At 37.6% G+C, this 27,891-nt stretch overlaps 4 protein-coding genes across 4 annotated transcripts; 3 read left to right on the forward strand and 1 right to left on the reverse strand.

Annotated features, from left to right (window-relative positions):
• Nucleotides 1-700: 700 nt before the first annotated feature.
• On the forward strand, nt 701-1,589 carry LOC103432416 (CST complex subunit STN1). The gene has a single exon (XM_008370603.4). It carries the CDS (start codon nt 974-976, stop codon nt 1,469-1,471), a length of 498 nt encoding a protein of 165 aa, XP_008368825.3. The 5' UTR covers nt 701-973; the 3' UTR covers nt 1,472-1,589.
• A 400-nt stretch (nt 1,590-1,989) lies between these two features.
• Nucleotides 1,990-4,156, forward strand: LOC103432510 (probable polygalacturonase At3g15720). Its single transcript, XM_070819780.1, has 3 exons — nt 1,990-2,821; nt 2,926-3,209; nt 3,945-4,156. Exons 1-3 carry the CDS (start codon nt 2,034-2,036, stop codon nt 4,154-4,156), a joined length of 1,284 nt encoding a protein of 427 aa, XP_070675881.1. The 5' UTR covers nt 1,990-2,033.
• Nucleotides 4,157-8,982: 4,826 nt separating this feature from the next.
• LOC114824239 (glycine-rich cell wall structural protein 1-like) lies at nt 8,983-9,525 on the reverse strand. Its single transcript, XM_029100683.2, has one exon. It carries the CDS (start codon nt 9,523-9,525, stop codon nt 8,983-8,985), a length of 543 nt encoding a protein of 180 aa, XP_028956516.2.
• Nucleotides 9,526-16,343: 6,818 nt separating this feature from the next.
• Nucleotides 16,344-21,297, forward strand: LOC103432417 (type I inositol polyphosphate 5-phosphatase 4-like). The gene is made up of 14 exons (XM_008370604.4): nt 16,344-16,925; nt 17,012-17,099; nt 17,518-17,586; nt 17,722-17,809; nt 17,937-18,041; nt 18,133-18,751; nt 18,826-19,019; nt 19,145-19,253; nt 19,421-19,569; nt 19,698-20,010; nt 20,093-20,176; nt 20,470-20,546; nt 20,720-20,797; nt 21,059-21,297. Exons 1-10 carry the CDS (start codon nt 16,896-16,898, stop codon nt 19,921-19,923), a joined length of 1,677 nt encoding a protein of 558 aa, XP_008368826.3. The 5' UTR covers nt 16,344-16,895; the 3' UTR covers nt 19,924-20,010; nt 20,093-20,176; nt 20,470-20,546; nt 20,720-20,797; nt 21,059-21,297.
• The last annotated feature ends 6,594 nt before the right edge of the window (nt 21,298-27,891 follow it).

A 27,891-nucleotide genomic window follows, 5' to 3' on the forward strand; every position in this document is an offset into this window, starting at 1 on the left:
AATCATGGTTGGTCCCTGAAGTTGAAACTTCCAATTATGATAATCTCTGAAATAGAAAATTCATTAATTTGGTTGCTAAAAATAGAACTTGCAAATTAATTTAGTCATTCTGCTGTCTTTTCATTGAATTTTATGTAGTGTGTTCATGTGGTAGATGAGTAAACCTTACCTATTCAGTTATATGAATTCATATTGATTAATAATAATAAAAACAAATAAAAAAACTATAAATGTTGACATGATTAGTGGTAGGCGCAATTCAATTAGTTGATTCGTAAAGTGAAAAAATCATTTTTAATTTCAATCAGTTTTAGTGATGATTAGGAAAACAACTCCAAACTCAAACTCACATATTCGATTTTGTTGGTTTTGTGCGATTTTCAGTATAAATGTCTAGCCTTGGATAAAAATTGTCACTTAAGAGTAAGTGAATGACACTTGAAAAAGTAGATGAATTATCGAAATCGCTTCAAAAGGTGATCATGTAGTTCTATGAACTTCCAAGTAGCCACTTTCTTTCCTTAGTAGACAAATTTTCAATTGTTAAATTATCAATTTGGTATGTCTTCAATCCCCATCGATCGTCCTCCCTAACCATTAACAGTTTAGCCCCACTAATTCTATTGTTTGTCAAAAATATCAACTTGGGATGAAAAAAGGTTGAAGGACCAAAATGAAAAATCCCTACGATTTATGGGCAAACATGCAGTTAAGTTTAATAAACCCCGACGGCACGTCTCGGGCTTCGTTTCGTCGTTGCAAGAGTGGGAAAGTGCAGGATTCCCAAATTTGCGGAATTGCAGAGAGCTTTTTCAGAATCAATGGCGGCGAACAAACTTAACCTATAAAGCTCAGCCTCCTCCTCCCCTCCCGCCGCCAGCCTCCGCCCTCTCTCTCTCTCTCCCTCTCCCCTGAACTACATTGGGAGGACCGAATTCACACTTTTTTTCTCAAATTTCTCATCTCTTTACCGATGGAGCATTCACTATACAACACCCACGTAAAACTCTTGGCCTTCGACCTCAACTCTCTCACCCAAACCTCCTCCTCCTCCTCGGACCCAATCTCCTTCTCCCGCAACGGCGCTCTCCTCTCCCGCGCTGAGACCGTCGGCACCGTCACGTCTCGCGACCTCAAACCCAACAAGTTCCTCAGGTTCACCATCGACGACGGCACCGGCTGCGTCAGCTGCATTCTCTGGCTCAACCAGCTCTTCTCCCCCTACTTCTCCCGCCGCAGCCCGCCAGATGTTCGACTTATTGCCCAACACGCACTGCGCTTCGCCGCGGAGATTAAGCTCGGCGTGGTGGCCAGAGTGCGCGGGAAGATCACCAGCTACAGGGGCGTTACGCAGATCACGGTGTCGGACGTCGTGATCGAGAGAGACCCCAACGTGGAGATGTTGCACTGGTTGGACTGCATCAGGTTGGCGCGAAAAGTTTACAACATCATCCCTCATTCAAATAAATAGAATTTAATTTGGTGGAATTGCTTTTGGATTTTTGTTTGTATATTTTTTTGAATTGGTTTCAATTGATCTTGCACTTTGATATCATTAAACCTAAACAATTTTGGTTTCCTTCATGCAACATCTGTTTCGAATTAGGCAAGTTGGCTAGATCAGTGCACTTCTCCGGAAGCTTGAATCCGGTTCTTTTGAGGAGCTTTCGAGCCAGAACTAGTAATATAATATCCCTTGGGGTTGGAGATGACATACACGTTTCGTCGCATACGAGGTGTATTCCAGTTAAATCTGGCAATCTCTTAGTGTGATCCCCAAATTGTTAGGTTTCCCGTTCTAACAATTCAAAGGGTATTTCATTCCTACAACTTCTGCTACCAATTTTTAAATGGGAAAGTAACCAAAACTATTGTAATTTAAGGAACATGTTACTAAAAAAAAGTAAGTTTACTAGTATTTATACACATGTAGAACCACTGTATTGTTTACTCCAACGATCAACATTGTTCTAGCTTTGAGAAAGCTATATATAGTTTCAAATCTTTGGGAATTATTCGTTGTTTCGCAAACAATGTCAATCATCAACACACTCATTCACATTTTAATTTTCTTCTTCCTCCCTTTGCCGTTGTTTATTGGCATTGCACATAGCCAAAAAATACTGGACATAACCAAGTACGGTGCTGTGGGAGACGGGCAAACGGATGATTCCCCAGCTTTTGTGAATGCATGGAAAGATTTATGTCAAGGAATTAATGAAGCTATTAATGGCATACCAACACTTAATGTGCCGGAGGGGAAAACATTCTTGTTGCAACGTTTAAAATTTGAAGGTCCATGCAATACAAAGAACGTTCACCTTCAAGTTCTAGGAAATTTGTTGGCACCTGCACGTGGTGCATGGAAAGAATGCGATTCGGAGGACTGGCTAAGTTTTTCAAACGTCGAAAACCTAATGCTCGACGGCTCAGGCAAAATCGACGGCCAGGGGGCTGCATGGTGGAGCACTAGCCAATACGACGGGAGATCGCGCAAGCTCTTGGGGGATAACGACTGCAAACCACAGAAGGCACTGCAATTCCAGAACTGCCAAAACCTCAAGCTCAGCGGACTCACTTTTCTAAACAGCCCACAAGCGCATATTGGTATAAATAGTTGTGACAACGCAGATGTATCGCATTTGAACATACATGCGCCTGAAGACAGTCCAAACACTGACGGTATTGACATCTCCTTCTCGAGCCATGTCACCATTCGTGATTCGTCTATCGGGACAGGCGACGATTGTATTTCCATTGGCGACCGGTGTTCCTTTCTCTCCATCACCAACATTGCTTGCGGACCAGGTCATGGAATTAGGTATGTCTGTTCTCCTATCTTCCATTAATTGTTAAATAAATATCGCCGAATGCCAATCGTGATGTCGTACATGTTAACATAGATTAATTTTCTTTTGCAAACAGTGTTGGAAGCTTGGGAGAAGATGGCGCTAGTAGTAAAGTGGACAATATATATGTGAAAGATTGTAGTTTCACTGGAACTACAAATGGAGTGAGAATAAAGACGTGGCAGGGCGGCTCCGGGTATGCGAGAAACATCACGTTCGAGAGGATCAAACTTGACAGAGCTCAATATCCTATCATTATTGATCAGTACTATTTGTTGAATAGTAATCTTGTCTTAGGCCCAAGACAAGTGATCCAACCCAAAACCAATGAGAAAATGCTAGAAGACTCTAGCAAAGAAGGTAGAAAGTTGGAAAAGTCTAAGAAAATCTAGAAAAATGGTTTGTACGTAGAAAATGCTAGAACCATCATAAATCTATAGGTTATTATGCATGCCACGTACAAACCATTTTTCTAGATTTTCTTAGACTTTTCCAACTTTCTACCTTCTTTGCTAGAGTCTTCTAGCATTTTCTCATTGGTTTTGGGTTGGATCACTTGTCTTGGGCCTAAGACAAGATTACTATTCAACATCCCCCCTTAATCTTGTCTTGTGACGCCGATTGAGTTTCTCAGTCTGACAAAGTCTTCTTGCCTAAGTGGTTTGGTAAATATGTCGGCGACTTGATCTTGTGACTTCATGTATTCCACTTGCACATCCTTTCTTGCAATGCACTCTCTTATGTAGTGATAACGAGTATCTATGTGCTTGCTCCTGTCATGCAATCTGGCTGAGAAACTTGCTAAAAGAATTAAGCATGCCACAAGAAGAACCAACAGAGATCTATGTCGACAACAAGTCTGCAATAGCCCTAGCAAAGAATCCAGTATTCCATGACAGGTTCAACAAGAATCCACTACTCCACTTGCTTCACCAACATCAACCAATCATGGTAATTCACCAGCATCAGCATCATTAAGTGGGAGTCTAAATGAAAGAGAAGTACCACGCACAAGAAGTCTACGAGATCTCTATGAGATAGCTGAAAGACTCGATAATCCTACACTTTTCTGTCTCTTTGCTGATTGTGAACCAGTTGACTTCCAAGAAGCAGTGCAAGATACTAAGTGGAGGAAAGCAATGGATGAAGAAATTGAAGCAATCCAGAAGAATGATACATGGGAACTCGCTATTCTTCCGAAAGGACACAAAGCCATCGGAGTCAAGTGGGTGTATAAGACAAAGAAGAATGCCAACGGAGAGGTCGAAAGATACAAGGCGAGATTAGTGGCGAAGGGCTATAGTTAAAGAGCCGGAATCGACTATGATGAGGTATTTGCACCCGTTGCTCGTTTGGAAACTATACGATTACTAATTTCTTTGGCAGCTCAAAACAAATGGAAGATTCAACAAATGGATGTGAAGTCTGCTTTCCAAAATGGAGTCCTTGAAGAAGAAGTCTACATTCAGCAACCATCAGGCTATGAAATCAAAGGGCATGAAGATAAAGTTCTGAAGTTGAAGAAAGCCCTATATGGGTTAAAACAAGCGCCACGAGCATGGAATAGTCGCATTGACAAGTACTTCCAGGAGAACAACTTCACCAAGTGCCCTCATGAACATGCTCTCTACGTCAAAGTCAAAGATGGAGATATTTTGATTGTGTGCTTATATGTGGATGATCTAATCTTCACCGGAAGTAATCCAAGCATGTTTGAAGAGTTCAAGAGAGTGATGACCAAAGAATTCGAGATGACGGACATCGGGTTGATGGCATACTACCTAGGCATTGAAGTCAAGCAGAACGAAGAAGGTATTTTCATCTCCCAAGAAAGCTACACAAAGGAGATACTGAAAAAGTTCAAAATGGACGACTGCAAACCCATAAGCACGCCAGTGGAGTGCGGAGTCAAACTAACCAAGCATGACGAAGGAGAAAGTGTAGATCCAACATTTTTCAAGAGTTTAGTTGGAAGCTTGCGTTACTTGACTTGCACAAGACCAGATATTCTCTATGCCGTCGGATTAGTCAGTCGCTACATGGAGAATCCCACAACTACACATTTGAAGACAGCCAAAAGAATTCTTCGATACCTTAAAGGTACTGTTAACTTTGGCTTGTTCTATTCAAATTCTGATAACTACAAACTTGTTGGATATAGCGATAGTGACTGGGCAGGAGATTCCGATGATAGAAAAAGCACTACTGGATTTGTGTTCTTCATGGGAGACACTGCATTCACATGGATGTCGAAGAAGCTTCAAACCTCTTACAAAGGAGCCGAACAAGTGAAAAAGGTTCGTCTTCAAGTACTAAGAGGTGAGTTCGAATCTCTACAAATGAAAGGGTCTGAATCAATCTCTGATTATTTTTCAAGAGTCTTAGCCGTTTCCAATCAATTAAAAAGAAATGGAGAAAAGTTAGAAGATGTTAGAATTATGGAGAAGATACTACGCTCGTTGGACCCCAAGTTCGAGCACATTGTCGTGACGATTGAAGAAACAAAGAACTTGGAAGAAATTAGTATAGAGCAATTAATGGGTTCGCTACAAGCATATGAAGAGAAACATAAGAAGAGGCAAGGGAATGATGAGCAGCTCCTCCAGACGCATGTTCAGCCAAAGAAGAAAGAAGAAAGCTTCGATAACGAGAGAAGCCAGTACGAAAGAAGTCGTGGTCGAGGTCGCGGACGTGGACATGGACGTGGACGTGGTTGGAACTTCAACAACCATAGTAACTACGAAAGAGGAGGAAGCTCAACAAAAGGTCGTGGAAGAGGACGCTCAAACTTAAGGTATGAAAAATCTCAAGTTCAATGCTACAATTGTCAAAAGTTCGGGCATTATGCTTGGGAATGTAGAGCTCCAAGCAACAGACCTGATGAAAAGGTCAATTATGTGAAAGAAGATAAAGAAGAGAATGGCATTGTGCTACTAGCATGCATAATAAGCTAGAATAATCTAGCAAATGCCTAGGTTGGTGTAGTATGTGCATGTTCATGCACTAGAAAACTCTAGTGATGGCATAGGTCGGCAAACATGCCTATAAATAGGTGTGTGATGCTATGCAACCATGTAAAAAAAGTGTGAAAGCAATCAAGAAGCAAGAAGAAGTGAGAGCAAGTAAGAGAGCAAGAAGTGTGAGAGTGTGAGAATGTTTGAGTGTTTCCTCTTGTACTAAGTTTGTGTGAAAATAAAAATTTTTTGTATAACACTTTGAGTGTTCTTTCTCTTGCCTATCAATTCCGCTGCATTTCATTCTTCTTTGTGAGATAAACATCTCCAAAGTAGTGAAGCCTTTTTTAAGTCCCAACACTATTGTAATGGGGAACACGATTGCAAAAGTCAGTCGTCGGCCGTGGTGGTGGCGGATGTGACGTACATCGATTTTGAAGGCACTTCTGCGACGGAGGGGGCGATTAAACTCGATTGTGATCAAGTTTCAGGTGGCTGTCATAATATTGTGATGGATAGGATTAATATAATGCCAGCGGTGAGGGATATGAAGATTTTTGCGACTTGTAACAACGCCAAAGGGACTTATGTCGGCACTACGGTGCCCAACGTGCCTTGTCTACAGAGTTCAGCGACGGAGCCTACAAGGCCAACAACCATCTACACCGGAAGTGGAGGTTCTGGCAGTGCTAATATACATATAAACTACTACCTGTTTTGTCCACTGATGACGGTTCTTGTTGCAATAGCTGTTTTTTGATTAACTTGTGTAACACATGCTTTTAACTTGAGTAACTTGCATCTGGTAAAATAATTGGTAGGTAAATAAATATTCAATTTACTTTTCCAACTAAAACTAGTTCTTTAGACGAAGGCAAACCATTACTAATGTTAGAAGGAAGACGAAAAATGAATAAATGATGAAATAGCCAAAAATACCTCAAAGATTTGATGGGCAGCAAGTAACAATTATATGGATTAGAATGGTGATAAAAGCTCAGAAAGTGACACGATAGTCAGAAAGAGTTTACATGGCCTGGGTACACTGACGTTCTGTGTCAATAAAAAAAACACGTTTAAATTGTTTTGTCTAAATCTCATTATGGCATTAGTATGGGATGTAACATAACGGTGTACACTTTACTGAGCAATGATAAATTCGTCAATCTAAAGTTTACAATTACGATTATATTTACTCTATAATTGCGTTTTTATTAAGCATAAATTCATACTATACTTATTTGGTAATTGCCTGCTACACCTACAGGTCTTTAAAACTAGTTAAAACTATGACCAACCATAGAAAACAATTAAACACATATAGAGTAAAGTCCTCGCTTTAGTAAAGCTAGCTGGAGCTGCGTTCTCTCACATTAGATCAAAGTTAGAATCACTTTTCGTAATAGTTATTTTGAGGATTGGCCATGAATAAACCTTTGGTCCGACAAATTGTTAGGAACAGGAAACCTAACACTTCGATTTCCTTGATGGAACATCCGACTCCAAGTTACAAGAAGTAAACTAAAGCCAATTCCAATTGTAACATCAAAATATGCCTATGAATTTCGAGCAACCTGATGACTGGATGTGTCCTCCCTCCATGATTGTGGGGTTTTAGGTAGAATTAATTAGTGCTTTCCTTTATATTAGTTTCTTATTCATGCTTCCAAATTAATTACCGTCTCTCTCCGGTGCCTTGTCGTGGTTGTAGTTGATAGGTGGGTTTGGGATACAGCGGGAAACTATTCCTAACGGTAAGAGGATTTCCTTCGTACCAAGTTGCAATGGAAATTAACCAAAACTAATAGTATTTTGGAACAAAACTAACATTCCAAGTAAATATAGTAACACTACATTCTTGTTTAGTGTTTACAATCCTTGTGTTCTTCTAGCATCTGAGACATCTTCTCTGTTGTTTTGAAAGCAATGCGGTTTAACATACTCGTTCGCATTTTAGTTTTCTTCTTCCTCACTGGGTCCCTGTTTATTGGCATCGCACATAGCCAAAAAATATTTGACATAACCAAATACGGTGCTGTTGGAGACGGACGAACCGATGATTCCCCGGCTTTTCTGAAGTCATGGGGTGACATATGTAACGGTGAGAATGACGCTGTACTGACTCTTCTTGTTACAGAGGGCAAAACGTTCATGTTGCAACCTATTAAATTTGAAGGTCCATGCAAGCCAAAAAGTCTACTCTACATATTCATGTTTTAGGTAACATGTTGGCACCTAACCGTGGTGCATGGAAAGAATGTGAGTCGGGTAGCTGGCTAAGTTTTTCTAATATTGAAAATCTCATGGTCGACGGCTTGGGTAAGATCGATGGTCAGGGTTCTGCATGGTGGAGCACAGCCTAATACGACGCAAGATCGCGCAAGCTCTTAGGGGACAACGACAACTGCAAACCACAAAAGGCACTTGAGTTCAACAACTGTTTGAACCTCAGCGGACTCCCTTTTTTGAATAGCCCACAAGCACATATCGGTATAAACGGTTGTGACAATGCGGATGTCTTGCATTTGAACGTTCATGCGCCAGAAAACAGTCCCAACACTGACAGTATTGACATCTCCTTCTTAAGCTATATCAGCATTCGAGATTCATTTATCAGAACAAGCGACGATTGTATTGCAATCAACGGCGGGTGCTCCTTTCTCTATATTACCAACATTTGCATGCGGACCAGGTCATGGAATTAGGTATGCCCCCACACATTCGAATGACTTAAAATAGTCTCTTGTCATGTTAATGCATCATGTATGTTTTATTATTCGACCAACGAATTATTGTGATGTTGTCCATGATATTAACCTCAATTGTCTCTCGCAAACAGTGTTGGAAGTTTAGGAGCAGATGGAGCTACTGAGAAAGTGGATAATATCTACGTGAAAGATTGTAGTTTCACCAGAACTATAAACGGAGCAAGGATCAAGACGTGGCAGGGTGGCTCCGGGTACGCGAGAAACATAACGTTTGAGAGGATCAAACTTGATGGAGCTCAAAACCCTATTGTTATTGATCAATATTATTGTAATGAGGACCAGAACTGCAAAAGTCAGCCGTCGGCATGGGGGGATGCGACGTACATCAATTTCGAAGGGACACCAGCCACAGAAGGTGATTCAGTTCGACTGCGATAAGATTTCGGGTGGCTGTTATAATATTGTGATGGATCAGATTGATATAAAGTATTCGGTGGGGGATAAGATGATTTTTGCGTCTTGCAACAATTCCGAAGGAACTTCAATCGGAACGACGGTGCCTAATGTGCTTTGTTTGAAGAGTTCAGGGACGAAGCATGCGACGCCAACCGAGCCAGTTACACCAGCCACAGCGGACCCTAAGATACTTCCGCCTCCCTCTCCAATTAACCCTCCACCACTACCAATCATGCCACCACCGTTGCAGCCGGCACCTACCGTACCACTTCCCTCTCCACAACCACCAGTACCAACACCTGTACCAATCGTACCTCCGCCGGCGCCACCAGCGAAACCAATCAAACCATTGCCTTCGCCACCAATTGTGCCAATCATACCATTGTTGCCACCACCACCAAAACCAGTCATACCACCACCACTTGAACCTATCACGCCACCACCACCGGAAGACATCATACCGCTGCCGCCCGATGCAATTAGTCCACTCCCCTCACCACCTGAGCCACCAACCCCGCCCACGCCAGTGCCACATGCGGAGGGACAACTTGATATCATGGAGGCGCCAAGGGAGGGTGACGAATCAGATATATACAACTTCAACAACAACTATTTTTCTTATTACTTTGTGTAACAAATCAATTTTTACTGGAATTACCTTTGACTTGTAAACATAGAGCGAACCAGCAATCTTGTAGCATTTGTACCTAATAGTTGAAAAATGTATTACTGTTACTTGTTCAGCTATATATACATATTCCTGCTTAATCATTAAAGGTTGATACAGAATGGAGTAGTGATTGGATAGCCTATGGAACACACCTATGGAGGAGCTGAATTTGCCAATTGATAGGTTAAGATTAATCTATATTTTATTAGAGAAGAATGAACATGTCGATCTAACAGCTGAATTTGTCAATTTGATGATTTAAGATTAATCTATATTTGACTAGAGAAGAATGGACTTGTCGATCTAGCATCTACAATCATGTTTGTATTTACGCTAAAATGCATTTGTATTAAATATGAACTAATACTATACATATTTTGTCGTAGCACGTGACATATGACATATATATGCACATGTGACATATGCACTCTAATGCTTGTAAATTATTATCCTCGTACAGATGTGGTCATGAAAATACGAATTACATCATTCCCTAACTTCTTTGATGCCGGATTTATCATATGGTACATTGGATTGCTTCACATGTTAAATTTCTGCAGGTTTCTGTATCTAGCTTTTATGACTTAAGGCTTGCATTGGTAAAACAAATGGTACGTAAAAGTCAATTTACATTCCTAACTGGAAGTCTAGAACCAGTTCTGCAGATTAAGCCAGCATTGCTAAGGTTGGAAGGAAGACAAAAATAAATAAATGATGAAATGGACAGACCACAAAGATTTGATGGGCAGCAAAAAACACCATGGATTGCATCATTGGATGGTGATAAAAGCTAGGAAAATGAAAGGGGAAGCAAAGATAGTGACAAGATCTTTTAGCCAGGACACTAAAGTGGATGAAAACTTAATGCAATGCATGTGGTTTTTTTTTTTTTTGTTTGTTTTTGTTTTTGTTTTTTTTCCACTGGTAGTGCTATCCACACACTTGTTTTCACTTTTCATACATTTCTGTTAATTTTTTGCCGTCTGATGGAATGAATTGAAAAAGAACAATGGATAAAATTTAACAAAGGTGTGTGGAAGGTAAAAATAAGTGTGTGAATAACACTACCCTTTTTCCACCCAAAAGTGAAAAACTTCACATCAATATCAACAAGTCAATTAGTATTTTATTTGTGATGTGTGCTTCCTTTTTGAGTGAAAATATTTGTCATTGTACTACTAGAACCATGAGCCACTCTTGTGACTAATAGGGGCCTCTTTGTTAGCAAACTTTCTAATCTGATAAGCAAATGATTCTACCTGGTTCATTTGGTTGTAAATGAGTGCTAGGGTTAAGTTGAGCATGTGCACACGGACTGATTTCGACCCTTCATTATTCATAAGGTATGCAAGTAAAAAAGATCACAATCAGCTCAATAGTTGAGTAATTAATTGATCTTAATATTTCCCGAATTATCGGATAGATTCTTGAGTAAGGTTTTTGTACTACGTCACTTGTTCATCTAAGAAATATATATGAGCGCCTCATGCATATGAGTCCCACACATTTCCAATTTCAACCCTAATGCGATGCGCCACTTTTGTGTAGGATTGAACAGACGAATAATGTAATATGGAAGCTTCTACTCAAAAATATCTCCGATAATTCCCACGAAAGTGTTTGGGCCAACGAAAACCTATATGTGAAAGCTTGTGGATTGAGCTTCAAGCCTTTATACTTTGTATATACGAGGACAATTTTTTAGCTTAAGAACTAGCTAGTTTTACTTTTGATGTAAAGTTTATGTGGGCATGTAATGTATAATTAATGTACAATTACATGTCAGAGAATCGAAGGATAGAGAGTCTACATCAGAAGCCACATCACCACAAGAAGTACTTGAAGCCCAAACCCAAAGGTGTGCTTCGGAAATACATCTCTCTTTCTTTTGGCAGATGGAAAGAAAATGAAAACAAAAGATACCCACAAAAACACAAAAAAAAGCCAAAATTTTGACACAAATTTTTGTTTCTGAAGCTGTGTAGCTAGGCAAAAGAGAGGATGGAGGGGGTGCCTTAAGAAGGTTTTTCAAAGCTAGAAAAGCAAAAGAAACAGAAAGAAAATCATGTTCTCAACTAAGAGAAGAAGATATATACTTTGCCCAAAGTACAAATCAAATCAAAGATCATCCCTTTGACTGCCTCGTTTGTCTATCTATGATGTTTACTCGTTTGATTTTCAAGCATGGACGAGTTTTACAAAAAACCCTAGCACCGGAGGTCCTGAGTTTTTCCTTTTCTTTATCACTTTAGCATCGGATTTATTGTGTGTTAGTTGTGAACATAGAGTTTAAAATCATTATCGAATCGGAATCAAAGTTGGGATAATAATATCGAGAGATAATCTTTCATACATGACCAATAACTTCAACGGTGAAGTATTTATCTTACATTCATAATCAGAGTGAGAAACTGATAATCTTTTTTCTTTTTCTAAATTAAAGAAACAATTGTAACTTCTAAAGTAAAATTCATTATCATCAGTTTATGCGGTATTTGCCAAACAAATTAAAGAGAATGAGAAAACAAGAGCGTGAAATGTTCACACACATTAGCAGGATGAGGGGAAGAAAAAGAGTTTAAATATCCTAATCCCACTTCAACTAATACCAAGACCTTTTATGATAAAATCTCACACATGTCGGACTGTGCAGGTGGTAATTAATAAGTTTGGGACAATATCAGTGTTGTTGGAAGTAAGTTTTTAGCCTGTCTCTTTGATAATTTAACAGAAAACCACTATCCCTAACCAAAATTTGATGACAAATGATGGTTGGACATGAGAGCGAGCAATTACATTTTACATCAGTCGACCGTGAAGTACCCAGAAAGGAAGAGGAGGGGAGAGTGTCCATCGATTTCATGTACAATTTGACTAAGTTTACCTCTAATAATATGAAGTTGCAGACGGATGTTATACGTGGCGTTTTGCCAAAGGACAGGTACAAGTCATATATCCACATTCATAATATCATTAACCGAATCCAATTATATGGTGTCCTCTTTGATCCCACTAGTTTGATGAAATATTTTTGTGTGAGTCAAAGAAAAGAACAGTTTTCCAGCAGTAAAAAGAAAAGAATTCGATCGAGTTGTAGGGTAGTCTGTCTCTTCTTTCATGGCCTTTTGCCCGTAACTCTTTCATAAGTTTAGTATTTGCTCTTTCTCATACTTCTTGTACTATCCCAGGGTGCTGCCATCGTGACATGCATTAGCCAACGTTTACGGTTCTACTCAGTTTCTCACCATAGTGAATTATGCCTGTCCGGGTTGGCTCCGATATTATCTGTCACAATCTATTCGTCATTTCGTCAATGTATCGATCCTAATAGTAACTATTCATAGTATCGATCCTAATAGTAACTAGCCACTAATGAGACTACATGCAATCACTTATACAACTCACGTTGACCCAGTACTAATTAGATGTGAGACTCAACACTCGCACACGTTCGGATTGGCTCTGATATCATATATCACGAATCAGTTGGCATATTAGCAGTGCATTGATCTCAATATCAGTCACTAGTGAGACTACATGCAATTGCTTATATATATAGCCTAGATTGATTCAATACTTTTTTGATGTGAGACTCAACACCGACGAAAATATGTGCTCAGGTTGGCTCTGGTGTACCATTTGTCACGACCTAGTTTCGGCACTACATTGATCTCAATAGGACTAGTAACTAGTGAGGCTACATACAAGCAATTGGAGTATGATTCTCTCCCCTCCTAATTGAACGATCACAATTAAGCCACGCAAACACCTTATATTAATTTTTTATAGCAAGAGAAAGACAAAATAAGAGAATGTAAGAGTAGCGGATAGAAAGATAGTCCCAAGCAATCACCCATACAACTCAGGTTGACATAGTACTTTTCAGTGTGAGACTCAACACCGGCCACACACAATATGGGGTGTCACAGTCATACCTCTATTTATGACTATACATGAATGACATTTTGCCAAATGCCATGCTGATAGAAAAGTGATCCCTTTGTACGACAGCTCTATGTGTTTTAGACAAGTCGTTGACAACGTATATTTGGAAGTAAATTGTAGTAATGGTCTCTCAACTTTAATCAAATTGGAGCAATGGTCCTCTAACTAAAAATCCATTATCATTAGTCTCTCAACTTATCAAAATGTATAGCTATAGTCATTTTCATTAATTTCGTTAAAATTTTGGCAAAATAAGTTATATTGGAATAACCATTTACATAATTAGTGTCTTTCAACTCATCAAAATGTGTAATTATGGTCATTTTCGTCAATTACGTCAAAATTTTTATCAAAACGAGTTATGTTGGAAGGACCATTGCTACAATTGGGTTAAAGTTAAGAGACAATTTCTCCAGTTGAATTAAAGTTGAGAGACCAATGATAATGAATTTTTAGTTGAGGGACCATAACTGCACGTTTTGATGAGTTGAGGGACCAATGGTAATGAATTTTTAGTTGAGAGATCATTACTTCAATTGAGTTAAAGTTAAGGGACTATAACTACAATTTACTCTATATTTGGACTGGTTGACCATGAGGGTAGTTTCACTAGACTAGTGGATTCAATGGGGTTTTGTGAGGGATTCCCATTTGGCAATTGGGAAATGAAGATTCTGTATTTTTCATTGGTGTGTTTAGCTGTCTAGCTTAGTAGTTTAATTAGTCCTTAAACACATTAAACAATATGCTAATCGATTGCAAACAACCTTAAAATATGAACATTAAGTACTTTGATAGGGGAAGAAGACATAGTCTCCCACATGTAGCATGTGTGTTGAGGATTAGTCAATTAAGAAATCAAGCCCTGAGAGCTTAATCCAAGAAAGTACTTTGTTCAAGCTTAGGCATTAAACAATGATAATCGATACTTAAGGGCGAAAAGTTAGGAGATCGCGTGGGTTGTAGATTAATGAGTTAAGCTACGATTAGGGACCCTCAATGGCCTAACAGATCCTACCTTTATGTGAACTAAGTGTGAACTAGTTTGGCTTCTGTCTTGTGTCCTTATGATTAATCTGAAATATTGAGTGGTTAATTTGGCTTGTGTCATGTATACTTGTGATGTGTTGGCACAAATACAATACAATGAGAACCATATTCAATTGGTACCTCGAGACTTACCAGCAATGGGGTATCATGACTGAGGTATACTATTCAACATTGAGCAGGCCCCGTTTTCCTCGCTGGAGTGTGAAAGCGTGGGTAACGAATGTGATTAGATATCCTGGTAGTCCATGCCGTAAACGATGAGTGTTCGCCCTTGGTTTACGCAGATCAAGGGCCCAACTAACACGTGAAACACTTCACCTGAGGAGTAGGATTAACAAATCGGATTCGTTCAAAGAGAATCCTTCAATGACAACATCTACCACTCAAATGAACACTATATCTATATCAGGATTTCTTTTTCCATCCATAGCAAAGAATCAAATAATTCTCTATCCCTAAAAAACACAAATCTCTCAGCTTATATTTGTGTAAACGAGTCTTTTTATGATAGGGGGATTTTTCAAGACACAAACTTTACATTCATCCAGAAAATGAAATGTGAGCTTGCAGATTAGCAAGTTGAAATTACCCAAATTGAAACCCCAAAATTGGGACAAATACCTTGGTCCTCATGGACACAAGTCTTGATGGAGTAAAAAAGGCCTCAATTTGGCATGGCAATGTAACCTAGTGTTCAACTAAAAAGCAAACCATTGAAGGTTTTGAGGAGAAATATGCAATGCTTCTTAAGTTGGACCACAAACATTCTTCCAATCTCCCAGACCTAAAGCAATGAACATCCATTGGAGAAGAAACCCCTTTTTGTCATACAAAAATACACCCTCTATGAAACCCTATAAAAGCTTATGGCTATGGATGTCTCAAAGCAAAGCACAAAACCCACACTTGGGACAACATTCTTGACCTATAAAAAAATAGTCTTCCAAACATTCTTACCAATTGTGAAAACACAACCGCATATGGTTCACAAGTGAAGCATCACTTAATGCCAGTCATTTTTTTTTATCTATTTATAAGTGAGATGTTTTTTGTTTAATTTTCGTCGACTATCTCATTCTGTTGTTTAGCCCAAATCTTCCACTTTTAGTGTAAATATACTTCGTTAAATTAAAAAAATTCACAAGTCAAACAGAGAAGTGAAAAAAAAACTTGCTACCGGAATATAAAATCGGACAGTGTCACTGGTAATTTAGGAGTGATTCAAACCAATCAGAGTTGTGTCATGAGTTGTAACAAACTCCCAAATGCATTATGCTCTTTTATTTATTTATTTTGTTGGGTTCTTTAACTGCCAGGGTTTAGATCAAACCTAACTTAGAGAGAGAAAGGGAAGAATTTAGAGAGAGAAAGCTTGGCAGTGGGCAGTGTAGGGAATTTGGGTGTGAGTGGGTGACCAAATATAATCCAAAGTCACAGTCCAGATAAATTTTTAATTGTTACTGGAATACGGGTAGTACATTATGTATTTTTATATAAGTGGTGGAAAATTTTATTTTTTAAGTTATTAACTTTTTAACACACATATCTCACCATTTATATAGTGAAACGTAATGTACCATTTCGTGTGACGGTCACGTTAAAAAATATCTCTACTGAGCGCCCCTCCCCAAGTCCCCAAGCAAAGGGCTGAGTCGGCCTTGGATTTTGGGGTAAAAAGTCTCTCGACACACAGAGCCAACCTCTCTCTCTAACTCTTATACCACTCCACTTTATTCTCTCTTCAAAATTCGATACTTTGTTTGCTCTGTGTACCCATAACGAGGTTTTTCTCAGACAACTCCCACATTCTCACTCTCTCACTCTCTCTCTCTCTTTCTCTCTCTCTCTCTAGGAATCCTGCATTGTCTTGATTTATCCTTAGAAGGGCTGTGTCCTTCTCTGTTTCTTCCGCTTTGAGTTTCCTCTGTTTTCTCTCCTTCCAAACGCAGAAGTGTGGGAGTGCAGGAGAAAAGTACCCAGTGGGGTATTTTGGATTTTAACTTTCTGTTTGGAAGCTGGGAAAATAAAATGCCGACTCGGGTTCCCTTCATTGCTTGAGGAAACAGGGGATTTTCCCACTACCCATTTTTGTTCTCTTCTTCTTCTAAGCAAATCAGTGAGCTTTTCCCATTGTTTCCCTGAAAAAACCAGAGCTTTTGAGCCATTTTTCTTCCTGGGTTTTAATTTTGTTGGTATTCTTCTTCTTTCTCCATCCGCATTCATTGCTGCAAGTACAGATATCCATTTATGAAGCAGTGAAACAATGACAGATGAGAATTGCAAGAAAAGCAAGGTTTGATAAATTGCCATCACTTTTCCAATTTTTTTTCTGCATTTTTGTTCTGAGATTGCTGACTTTTTTTGTGCTATTTTCTGAAGCTTTCATGGCCCAAGACACTGGTTAAAAAATGGTTCAACATCAAGAGCAAAGCCGAGGACTTCGATGCAGACGACGCCGTTTATGGAGGTCATTGTCACATACATGCATTGATTTGGACTCTATAAAAAATTTGGACTTTCTGATTTGGGAATCCTGGATTTTAATCAGGATACAAAAAATGGGATTTCTCTGCATTTTTAGATTCTTCTATGCTCGAACACTCTTGCATTGCTCTAATCTGCATCACTGCAATTTTGGGTACAAAAAATTTCAGATATTAATGGACTCTGCAGCTTCAAGATCTGCCATTTGTTTTCTTCCTCTTTTTCTGAAACAATTTCTTTTAACTATTATTAATATTAATATTTTCTTCATTTATTTTGTAACTTGAAAATTGTTCTTATTGTTTTGTTTTTGTTTTCTTGTGGTGATTTTTGAATCATCTGAATGTATCAACAGTGGAAAAAGCTCAGCTTTAACAACTTTATGGGGCTATCTTTTTCAGGTGGTGATGGAGAGTGGAGGAGCAACTATTCAGAGAGGGAGGCATGCACAACCAAGAAAAGTAAAACAGGTTCAGTTTTTGCTTTGGACCACAAAATTCTTAACATAAGAAAACAATCATATTTTTTGTTTAGAATCTCCTAATTTTATGGCCAGTTCTCTAATTTTTTACTAATCCCCTCTTAAACCCCAATTAAATCCACAGAAAGGTTGAGCAAGAGGCATTCGGATAGAATCCGGCGGGGTAAGATTGATATGGAAGCATCACAAGTTACTGATGTACATAATTATAGGTATGAAATGAAACTAGAATTGTCATGTAATTAAGCACTTCTTCTTTGTGGATGAATAGATAATCCAAAATTTTCGGGCTAGGTTTTCTCCGTTTGTAATATGTATTGGTGTTCAATGTGGGCACAGGATCTTTGTAGCTACATGGAATGTGGCTGGAAAATCTCCTCCGAGTTGCTTGAATCTCGAAGATTGGCTTCATACATCTCTTCCTGCTGATATTTATGTTCTTGGGTATGTTCTTGCATACATAGATATGTTCTCTCTAATCTGTGCAAAGTTTTTGTGTGGTAATATAATCCTCATCAATCCTTTTGGTTTCCAGGTTTCAAGAAATAGTTCCTTTGAATGCTGGCAATGTTTTAGGCACTGAAGACATCGGGCCAGCTAAAAAGTGGCTAGCTCTTATAAGGAAGACTCTAAATAATCTTCCTGGAACAAGCGGTGCTTGCCATACACCTTCACCAGTTTCTGATCCGATAGTAGAATTAGACGCGGACTTTGAGGGATCAACTAGGCAGAAGGCTTCCTCTTTCTTTCACCGCAGGTCCTTCCAATCCTTGAGCCGCAGCATGAGAATGGACAATGACATGTCAATGCCACAACCCAGACATGATAGGCGATTCAGCGTTTGTGATCAGGTTATGTTTGGACACAGACCAAGTGATTATGATCCCAATTACAGATGGGGTTCCTCTGATGATGAGAATGTACCTGGTGATTCACCTGTTGTGACACATTATTCACCAATGTCCAACAGTGGGTCTTTCTCAATGGAGGATAGAGATAGACAGCTAGGCCACTCGAGATACTGCTTAGTTGCCAGCAAACAAATGGTTGGTATATTTTTGACAGTGTGGGTAAAAAGTGATCTGCGAGATGATGTTCGCAATTTGAAAGTGTCTTGTGTTGGAAGAGGATTAATGGGCTATCTCGGAAATAAGGTACAATAGTTTCCTATGGTATATATGTTGAATTTCTAGTAGACGCAGCAATTTCATTCTCTTGAATTTTCCAGGGTTCAATTTCCATTAGCATGTCTTTGCATCAAACAAGCTTTTGCTTCATCTGTACTCACCTGACCTCGGGGCAGAAGGAAGGAGATGAACTTCGTAGGAATTCCGATGTCATGGAGATCCTTAGAAAGACAAGGTTTCCTTGGGTTCATGGCATGGGAGATGAAAACTCTCCTCAGACTATACTAGAGCATGAGTAAGTCCCCCTTTTGTCGAACTTCTTTATGCATTAAGTCTTGCTGTTCTTTCTCTTTGAAGTTGATAATTTTTAAGAAACTAGCCTTAGAGTGATTAAGTTCAAATATTACTTTCCATGTGCAGTCGAATTATTTGGCTTGGGGATTTGAATTATCGCATTGCCCTTTCTTACCGCTCTGCTAAAGCTCTTGTTGAGATGCGCAACTGGAGGGCATTGTTAGAGAATGACCAGGTATGCTACCTATTCCACTACAAGCATTGTGCTTTTCTTTCAAATGTGTTAGTCTTGTGTACCCCCATGGGGCCAAAAAGAAAAGGAAAGAAAAAAAAGAGTTGTGGTCTTTTTTGACTTGCTTTCGAATGGCTTGTATCTGAAATTTTGATGGTTTATACTCTCAGCTACGAATAGAGCAAAGAAGAGGACGCGTCTTTGAGGGTTGGAATGAAGGGAGGATATATTTCCCTCCAACTTACAAGTATTTAAATAATTCAGATCGGTATGCAGGTGATGACAGGCACACCAAGGAGAAGCGAAGAACTCCAGCATGGTAATAACAAATCTTGTAGAGAAATTCTTTTCAAGAGTAATTAAACATTGAAAAGTTATCAGGCATTTAGTAAAGCATTTCGTTTTTGTACATTTATGAAAATCTAAACCTGCTATCTACATGTGAAGGTGTGATCGTATATTATGGTACGGAAGAGGCCTCCATCAATTATCTTATGTTCGTGGTGAGTCGAGATTCTCAGATCATAGGCCAGTCTACGGCGTATTCCTGGCAGAGGTTGAGTCCATTAACCGTAGCCGAATAAAAAAAAGCATGAGTTGTTCCAGTTCCCGAATCGAGGTAGAGGAGCTGTTGCCACACTCCCATGCATACACCGGCCTTAATTTCTATTGAAGGGTGGCCTTTCCTGTCTGATAATTCACTGTCCACATGCTCAGCTCAGGACAACTGAATCAGAATTTACTGCCACTTTTACATAAGGTAACATTCTATGATCTGGTTTCCTTGCGTCTTTTCACACGTCTCTATATAATCGAATTAATTTTCAACGGTCTGCAAACAGGAATTCCTACAAACACAAAGTGTCATTACCGAAACACAAAATTTTCAGGAGTTTCAACTCTGTTTCACCTCCTCAATCATTCAGGTAACTTTGGCCATCTTCCCTCATTTTAAACAATCCCTCGTCATGATTTCCGATAACACAAGCAAAGGGTTTTCTTTACCACTCAAAAAAATGTTGTTGTCGTGAAAAAGATCGAATCTTTATGCCAAGAACCCTTCCTTTAGTCCTCAGTTGCCTTCCAGTCATGCATTGATGAAAAGATCGAACATGTACTGCGCATATACTTTCGTAAGCATGGGCATAAAACCCGTCTTCTTTCCCGGTTAAAGTTGTATTGCTGAGAAGATCTCTGTCTTGTTCTGGTTTCTTATCAGTTGAAAATTTTTTGGTCCCCCAAATTGCAAGTGGGCACAATCCAGAAGACACTGTTTTGCCCACAATCCAAAAGAAGGTTGGCCTCTCACTTTCTTTCCTTTTTCACATTTTTTGGCTGCCATTTCATACATTCTTCTTTGTCTAATTCTCCTCATACTTTTCCTCATCACACACACACACGGAGAGCAGGCAGGTACAAATTTAGGGTGATTTTGTTGACACCTACTAAGTAACCCCACACGTTTGCAGGTTTCAGTTCTTTTCATCCCCAAATTTCTCAATTGGCAAGTTTGGAAGTTTCTGGATTTGAGTGATCTTGGTAATCAGGTAAGATTATGGAAATTGAATGTTGGTTTTGACTTTATAAAATTGTTGGTTATTCAGCAGGAACGTCACTGAAGCAGTATCTTAAGTTAATCATAGACTTTTTAAGTTAGAAATTAATAAATACGCATGGTAGTGCGTGATTAACGTAAAATATTACTACAGTAACATTTTCGGTACATGTAAGTTTATCTCGTAAAAGAGTTAGAAAACATTCATAAGATAAGAATCTTTACTAACTACTTTGTGATTTTTTTTTTGTAGGAATAGCTGACCAAGTTTCGGAGGCGCCAAGTTAGTTTGACATCAAATTTGTTGACAAATCTTTTTGAATAAAAAAATAAGATAAAATCATGAAGTTATCAGTGGAAAAAAGTAGAGGAGAAAATCATTAGTGTAAAGCTTAATTTTTTAATATATTTTGTTTGTACTGGATAAAGCAAAAAGAAGTGGGAGATGTGATGGATACTCAATACTTGTGAATAAAATGGAAGAAATTGACATCTTCTGTTTGCTTTAAAAAAAAAAGGGTTTTTTTTAGTCAAAAATATTTTTGAAATTGTCATAATTTCTTTGATCTTTGAGATTGAAGATTTATAAAAGTGATCTTTTAGTTTGTCTATTGTTAATCATTTTGACCCTTTTATGAAAAAATCTCTGTTAAATTGATGATATTTTTGTTCAATCAACCTTTTCACTTGTTTTTCCATGTAACGGAGATTTTCATAGAAAAATCAAAATAATTGACGGTAGATAAATTTCGGGACTACTTGTATTGATTTTTAATATTCATGAGCAAGATGAAGAGTTATGCTAATCTTAAAAACCATTTTGGCTAAAACCCTAAGTTTCTTTTTCTGTTGCTTGCTTCTAATCTAATGTTTTGCCTACACAAATGAACAAATAATTTTAAATTTTTTCTCTTTTTTTTTCACCAATCTTTAGGGTCATATGGTTGCACCAGAATAGGTAAAAACAAATTGATTCGTGAGGGCAACTCGTAACCTACAATATCCTCAAGTCTTCTCCATGCAATCAAGGACAATGTTGCCTCCAAGCTGGAAAGCAACTTAGATGACACAGCTACATTATTTTTGTCGTATTTTGTGTAAATAATATAAAGTTGTATGGACAAATATTTATACATATTCATATCATTGACAAGGAATGTCTTGGTAATGATGTACCTATGTCATGAAATTTTTCTTATCTAGTTGGTAAAAAATGAATGATCTAGTGTCAACTATGTTTATTCGATTAGAATTATAATATTGTTTGACTCGTTAAATATAAGGAGTCGTAGAACTTGATCTTTAAATCACAGCCTCATTGTGAAAAATAACTCATTAAACTCACAAAAAACAAAAAATTCCGATCCATATGTCAAATTGTAATTTGAAAAAAAAAAACCAAGAAGTAAAAATCGAATAAATTAATAGGACATGAAAACCCCCCACAACTTGAAGTGCCAATACAAAGAAAAGTAGGAAGTAATTGTACTTATGGTAGAGTCTGGTAGATCAGAATTCAGACTTGTGTGTGCAGAGTTGGTGCAATTTATTGACCAACAACAACCCATTTTTGTACATACACGTTTTTATAATACAAATTAAATTTCCGGAAGTATAGAAATTAAATTCCAACAAATCAAAACAAAAACAACCAAATCTCATTCAACATCATGTGAGCTAAAGTTTTTACTCACCCTGTCAATTTATTTTGAGTCAAAAATGATTTTATTTTTATTTTTTATGATGCGCTTCATGAATTTTTTTGTAAAACGTAAATGTTCTCTTTAATTGTCGATATATCATCTATAGATTTAACCTAAACGACTACATTGGTATTCTTTGTTGTATGTGTATGGACTATGGAGGAATATCATGGCATGGGAATAGGATGATTAACACTCACTTTTTTCCGTTAATATGAGATTAGAAGGTGGCTTTATCATATCAGTCGACTACTTCGAGGGCTAAAAAACTCAATAGTCATTTTAGCCTTTTCCTGAGCATTATCGTATGATTCATCAGCGTTAGCAATTAAACCTAAGACATGTTATGTGTAATACGAGTTTAGAATTCGTTTTCATAAATATATGAATTTCAAAAAAAAAAGAAAGAAATAAATTAGTAGGTACTTGTCAATTCCCAAATAAAAGTAAAAATAAAAATTAATTAATTAATTAATACTAGTGACCACTACTACGAGTCCTAGAAGTGCCATTTTCTCACATAAAACTTTGTTACAGTGTTGAAAGTGTGCTCCATTTTTACCGAAAGGTTAAAAAGGTCAAAATTTAACTGAAATCCACGCGCTTGAAAACGGCCTTTGTTCCCAAACACTAAGACCCGTCTCCGTCTCACTGGATGTGTTCCAGGTAAACCTACTTACCTTTCTTCTGTCACTCGCTCAATGTGCACGTGCTGCACACTGTCAATTTGGTTTTAGGCTTGTGTCATTTTCCCATTTTGCCCTCTCGATTTTCAGTTTTTGTTGTTAATCTTCCTTGGTTCTTTAAAAGTGTGCAAAACTTATCTTCAGTTTTCAATTATCATACATTTTGTTAGTTTTCCACCAATAAAAACGAATGGAAATCATCTTTAATTCGACGAAAAATTGGACATATTTGACAATTCAAGATAATTGTAACATTTTAAAAAAGTCAGATGACTTAAAATTGAATTCAAAGTTGTCGATATGAGTTAGATTAGTTAGATAAAAATTGTGTGTGATTATCTGTCACTAAAGTTTACTTATAATATCAACTTATAAAAGATAGAACTAAAAGCTCAAGTGACTATCAAAATACAAACTTAATTAAGTTGCGATAAATACTTATAAACGGTGAAGAAAGTTGAGGTTCCATTATAAAATCAATTAGTAATATGGAAAATAGTTCAACCTCTTATAAACCCTTGCATGGTTTGGTCACTCACTATTGGTACTTTATCCTCATAATCTCACAAACGGCATTTTGATTACGTGGTTGGTCGGGTCATTGTACAAAGGAATGAAATAGTTAAGTATCATTCTACCTACTTATGTAAAACGAGAAATGCTAAGGATACTCTTAAATTGAGATTTTTTATAAATTCTTTGTTACCTCACAGTTTAATATTAATTTTCGTACAAATATTACAAAATATTGTATAAAAAATATAAGATGACAAAAAATCCATACAAAGTTCCACTATTAATAGAGTCACTGTATCACTTCTCATGATGGTCAAGCTACCCCATTATTGGGGAGCTCCATCTCCAAGATGATTACCAAGCACATTTACAGGAAGCTGGAGTGGGGAATGTAAAAGGGAGTTGATCGAGGTGACAAAATTGTGGCCTACAAATTCTGCCATGTGGCAACTGAGAGTCCCACAGGATTTGTCGACTTGGACACATCATTCAAGTCATGGAGATTCCCTGCTTCCTGTTATGATTCTTTTTCACTTTTTTTCTTTTCCTTCTGGCTGCTGTTCTACATCTACTTTTTAAAGTATACAGTAAAAATAATAAGGTAATGAGTTAAAAAATAACAAATATTACATGCACTATTTGTTGGAATATTGTTTTTTTAATAGAAGATGACTTTTTGTTGGAATATTCAATATTGTTTTTTATTATGAAACATGAGTTGGAGAATACAATGTTTCTTTGTTGGGAATGAGTTCAGTAGTTGCGACTTATAGTTTACTACATATAAAAATTTTATTTTGTACATTTGACGAGTTATTTCTGTATATGTTTGCATGCATTGTACTCTTGTACTCGAATTTAAATATTCTTCAGATTTATGTGTCTGGAATCGATGAACTAAAGAATTCGGACCACTTAATTTAAATTATATCACCTTCATTAGCTCATATCACTGACCAAATTCACACAAAATCAAACCTTTGAACAACCCGAATCTCTTTCTCTCTTAAACGGCCCAAATTTTCTAATCCATTGAAACCGAACACAGAGATTTAGAGAAAATCTGAATTCCTGCCTTGTACCTTAGCGGGAATGAGTCAAGCATTGTTTTTTTTCTCCAAGGAACTATTGGCGCATGTGCATCACTGTAGGCTACTACTCAGTAATTTGTACATCTACAGAGAGTTCATTCATATCAAAAGAAAGAAAAGAAACAGCAGAGTTCAAGTGTTGCACAAATCTCAATGAATGCTTAACTTCCAAGACAAAGTTGAGCATAAGCTGCACGCATCAGCAATGCAGTGCATGGCCAGTGAGGCAAGGAATTTACTTTGATCAACTTTTTAAGTTTGGCTTCCTGGTTCTCAGTTTTGGCCAGGATTTCTGCTTTTGGATTAATGAAGGTGCTTAGAGTTATTTTGGTAATAAGATTGTGATACAAGCGATATTCTACTTTCAAAACTACAAAAAATAAGATTCAAATTTAGTTGTAGTGAAGAACCCACTATTCTAACTAACTTGAATAAGCTAATGTCTGAATTTTGACACTAAACTTAACCTAATGAGCTTTAGTAGAAGTGATTAATAGTAAAGAGGGGACTGGGGAGGCAGAAAATCCAAGTGGGGTTGAGGGAGTGACACATTTGGTTTCTGTTTTATGAAGCAAACATAATTATATTGCTTTTAAAGGACATAGAGTCGTCTAAGACACCGCCAAACCCTAGACGGGTTTTAAGGAAGACAAAAGAGGAAAAGTGCCCTTCCTACACAACCATACTACGTACGTACATCCTGATCTCTGTCTATGCTTCCTTTTTATCAGTTCTATTTTTTTTTAAATTTAATTTCCCCTCCCTCCTTAACAATTAATTAACTGGTCGAGTTGATTAAACACTTTTGTTTTGTGTTGGGTTTTGGTATTTAGGGTCCTGTTAATTTCCAAGCGATAGTGACTGGTCGGGCGTTAGGTCACAAAATCTTGCGTTCAGGTCTCAGATCTTGCACGTCTAAGGGTTACAGAGTCGGAATAGTGAGATTAATAGTACTATAAGCACTCAGTTGTTACATATTTGCTTCCAATAACTAATTTGCTTCCAGTTACTAATTGTTCTCTAAATTTGTCTTTGTTATTTATATTGCTCTTCAAAATTAGTTGATGACTTTATGGTAATTCACTGCAAAGTACGATGGAGCAAGTGCAAACCCAACAACAACGTCCAGATCTCTTTATACCTGGCGTGACATGGTGGTGCATATGCATGACTTGTCCAAGGAACTGTATCTAATCCTCATTGGTTGCTTTAAACAGACAACTCTCACGTCAGCCTTGGAAGTCACCGGAGCACCGGTACGGATCAGTCTCTCGGGCGTGGAAGAGGAGAATTTTTTCATTGTGACGGAAACATGAATGGTACACCATGTGTTTTTGTATAAGTGATGGGAAATTGTATTTTTTAAGTTACTAACTTTTTAGCACACATATTCCACCATTGATACGGTGACACATGGTGTACCATTCCATGTTCCAGTCACAATGAAAAATCTCTCGTGGGTGAGACATATCTGATGTGGCAGTGGCACCTTGGCATGTGATCTGCATAGCATGAAATGGTTGTTTTGGTAGCTATAACTAGACTCCGGTAGTGGTAGATGAAAGCGGGGCCCCAAAATTTGGAGAAACTTTTCAAAGCACCCGATATTGAAGCGATCATTACTCTACATGTCATAAAATAAATAAAGAAACACTAAAAAATATATCATTTTCATCAATTATAGTATAATATATAGAGGATCGCTTGAATGCCCAATACTTCAAAAAATCTCTTTAAAATTCGAGTTCATAATTCATATAAGGATTTAGGGTTTGGATATTCTATCGGTGCAATATTTTTCTATTAAATATTCTTTCTATTGGATATTATATTGGTCTAGAGCCAGAGGTGGAATATTTTTACGTTTCAGATTTGTCAAAACCATTACCCTATTCAAATTAATTACCATGCTAGAGAATGCTAAGGAGGAGAGTCTCTCAAATGGGACTCTCGATAGACTTTCTACTGCCTCAGAATTGATATTAAACTGTTAGGTGGTAAATAATTCATAAAGAATCTCACTTTGAAGGAGTCTTCTTAACATTTCTGTTACCAGCTACATGGTTGCTTGTGTTATATATATACCCCAATATCTTAAAAGCATCATAAGGAGTACTAGTAGTAATTATGATACCCAACTATATATATTTTCTGCATCTGCATGATATGTGTGTGTGTGTGTGTGTGTATCATTGTAATTTCAGTGTTTTGTCACGATCACTATGCCGGCTGCAATGCAACAACAGATTCGATCATTTACTTAGTAGCTCATGCAGCTGCAGCTTGTGGTCCTAGGTAGCTTTCATTCTTCCTTTATACGTACAAATCTAAATGATGACTTTGTATATGTATGTTGCACATGACCAATCAGCACCCTTATCTGAAACCACATTTGTATCACTTTAAACAGTATCAGATTCAAGAGTGGCAAAAAATGCATGCTAGCTAGCTATACTTCTTCCCTTTTGCCTTTCTGAAAGGGTTTCAAAAAAATAAAAAAAAATGACAATAGTTCCCTCCTTCTCATAAACGAGGAAAGTCTTCTTTCTCCATTGACGTTGCAACATTTCACTATACAAATGTCATGGTCTAGTTCTCATTCCCCACTACACATTGCAGCATTTCACTATACTAAAAAGTGCATGCTAGCTACATCTTCCTTTTTGCTTTTCTCAAGGGGCTTCAGAAAAATTTAAATAACAATACTCCCCTTCTCATAAATGAGGAAAGTCTTCTTTCTTCATTAACGATGTAACATTTTACTATACAAATGTCATAATCGAGTTCTTATTTCCCACTAATAGGTCTTCAAATAGAATGATTTTCTTTTAAATAATCTTTAGATAATGATAAAGAAAATAAACAATTATAATTTCAACATTGGTACGACATAATGATGTAAAATTAGAGAAAATGAACTTTTCTCCTTACAAGGAGGGGACCTTTTTAAAATGAAAACTAATGAAAATGACTTGAAAACTTTGAGTTTTAACGATAAGAACAAAATAAAGGGTAAAGTGAATAGTACCATGATTGATTTTTTTAGTATAAAAATGTTGTTTTTTGTTAAAATAAACAGTACCGGAAGTT

This window comes from Malus domestica, chromosome 03 (genome assembly GCF_042453785.1).
Source record: "Malus domestica chromosome 03, GDT2T_hap1".
NCBI classification, from domain to species: domain Eukaryota; kingdom Viridiplantae; phylum Streptophyta; class Magnoliopsida; order Rosales; family Rosaceae; genus Malus; species Malus domestica.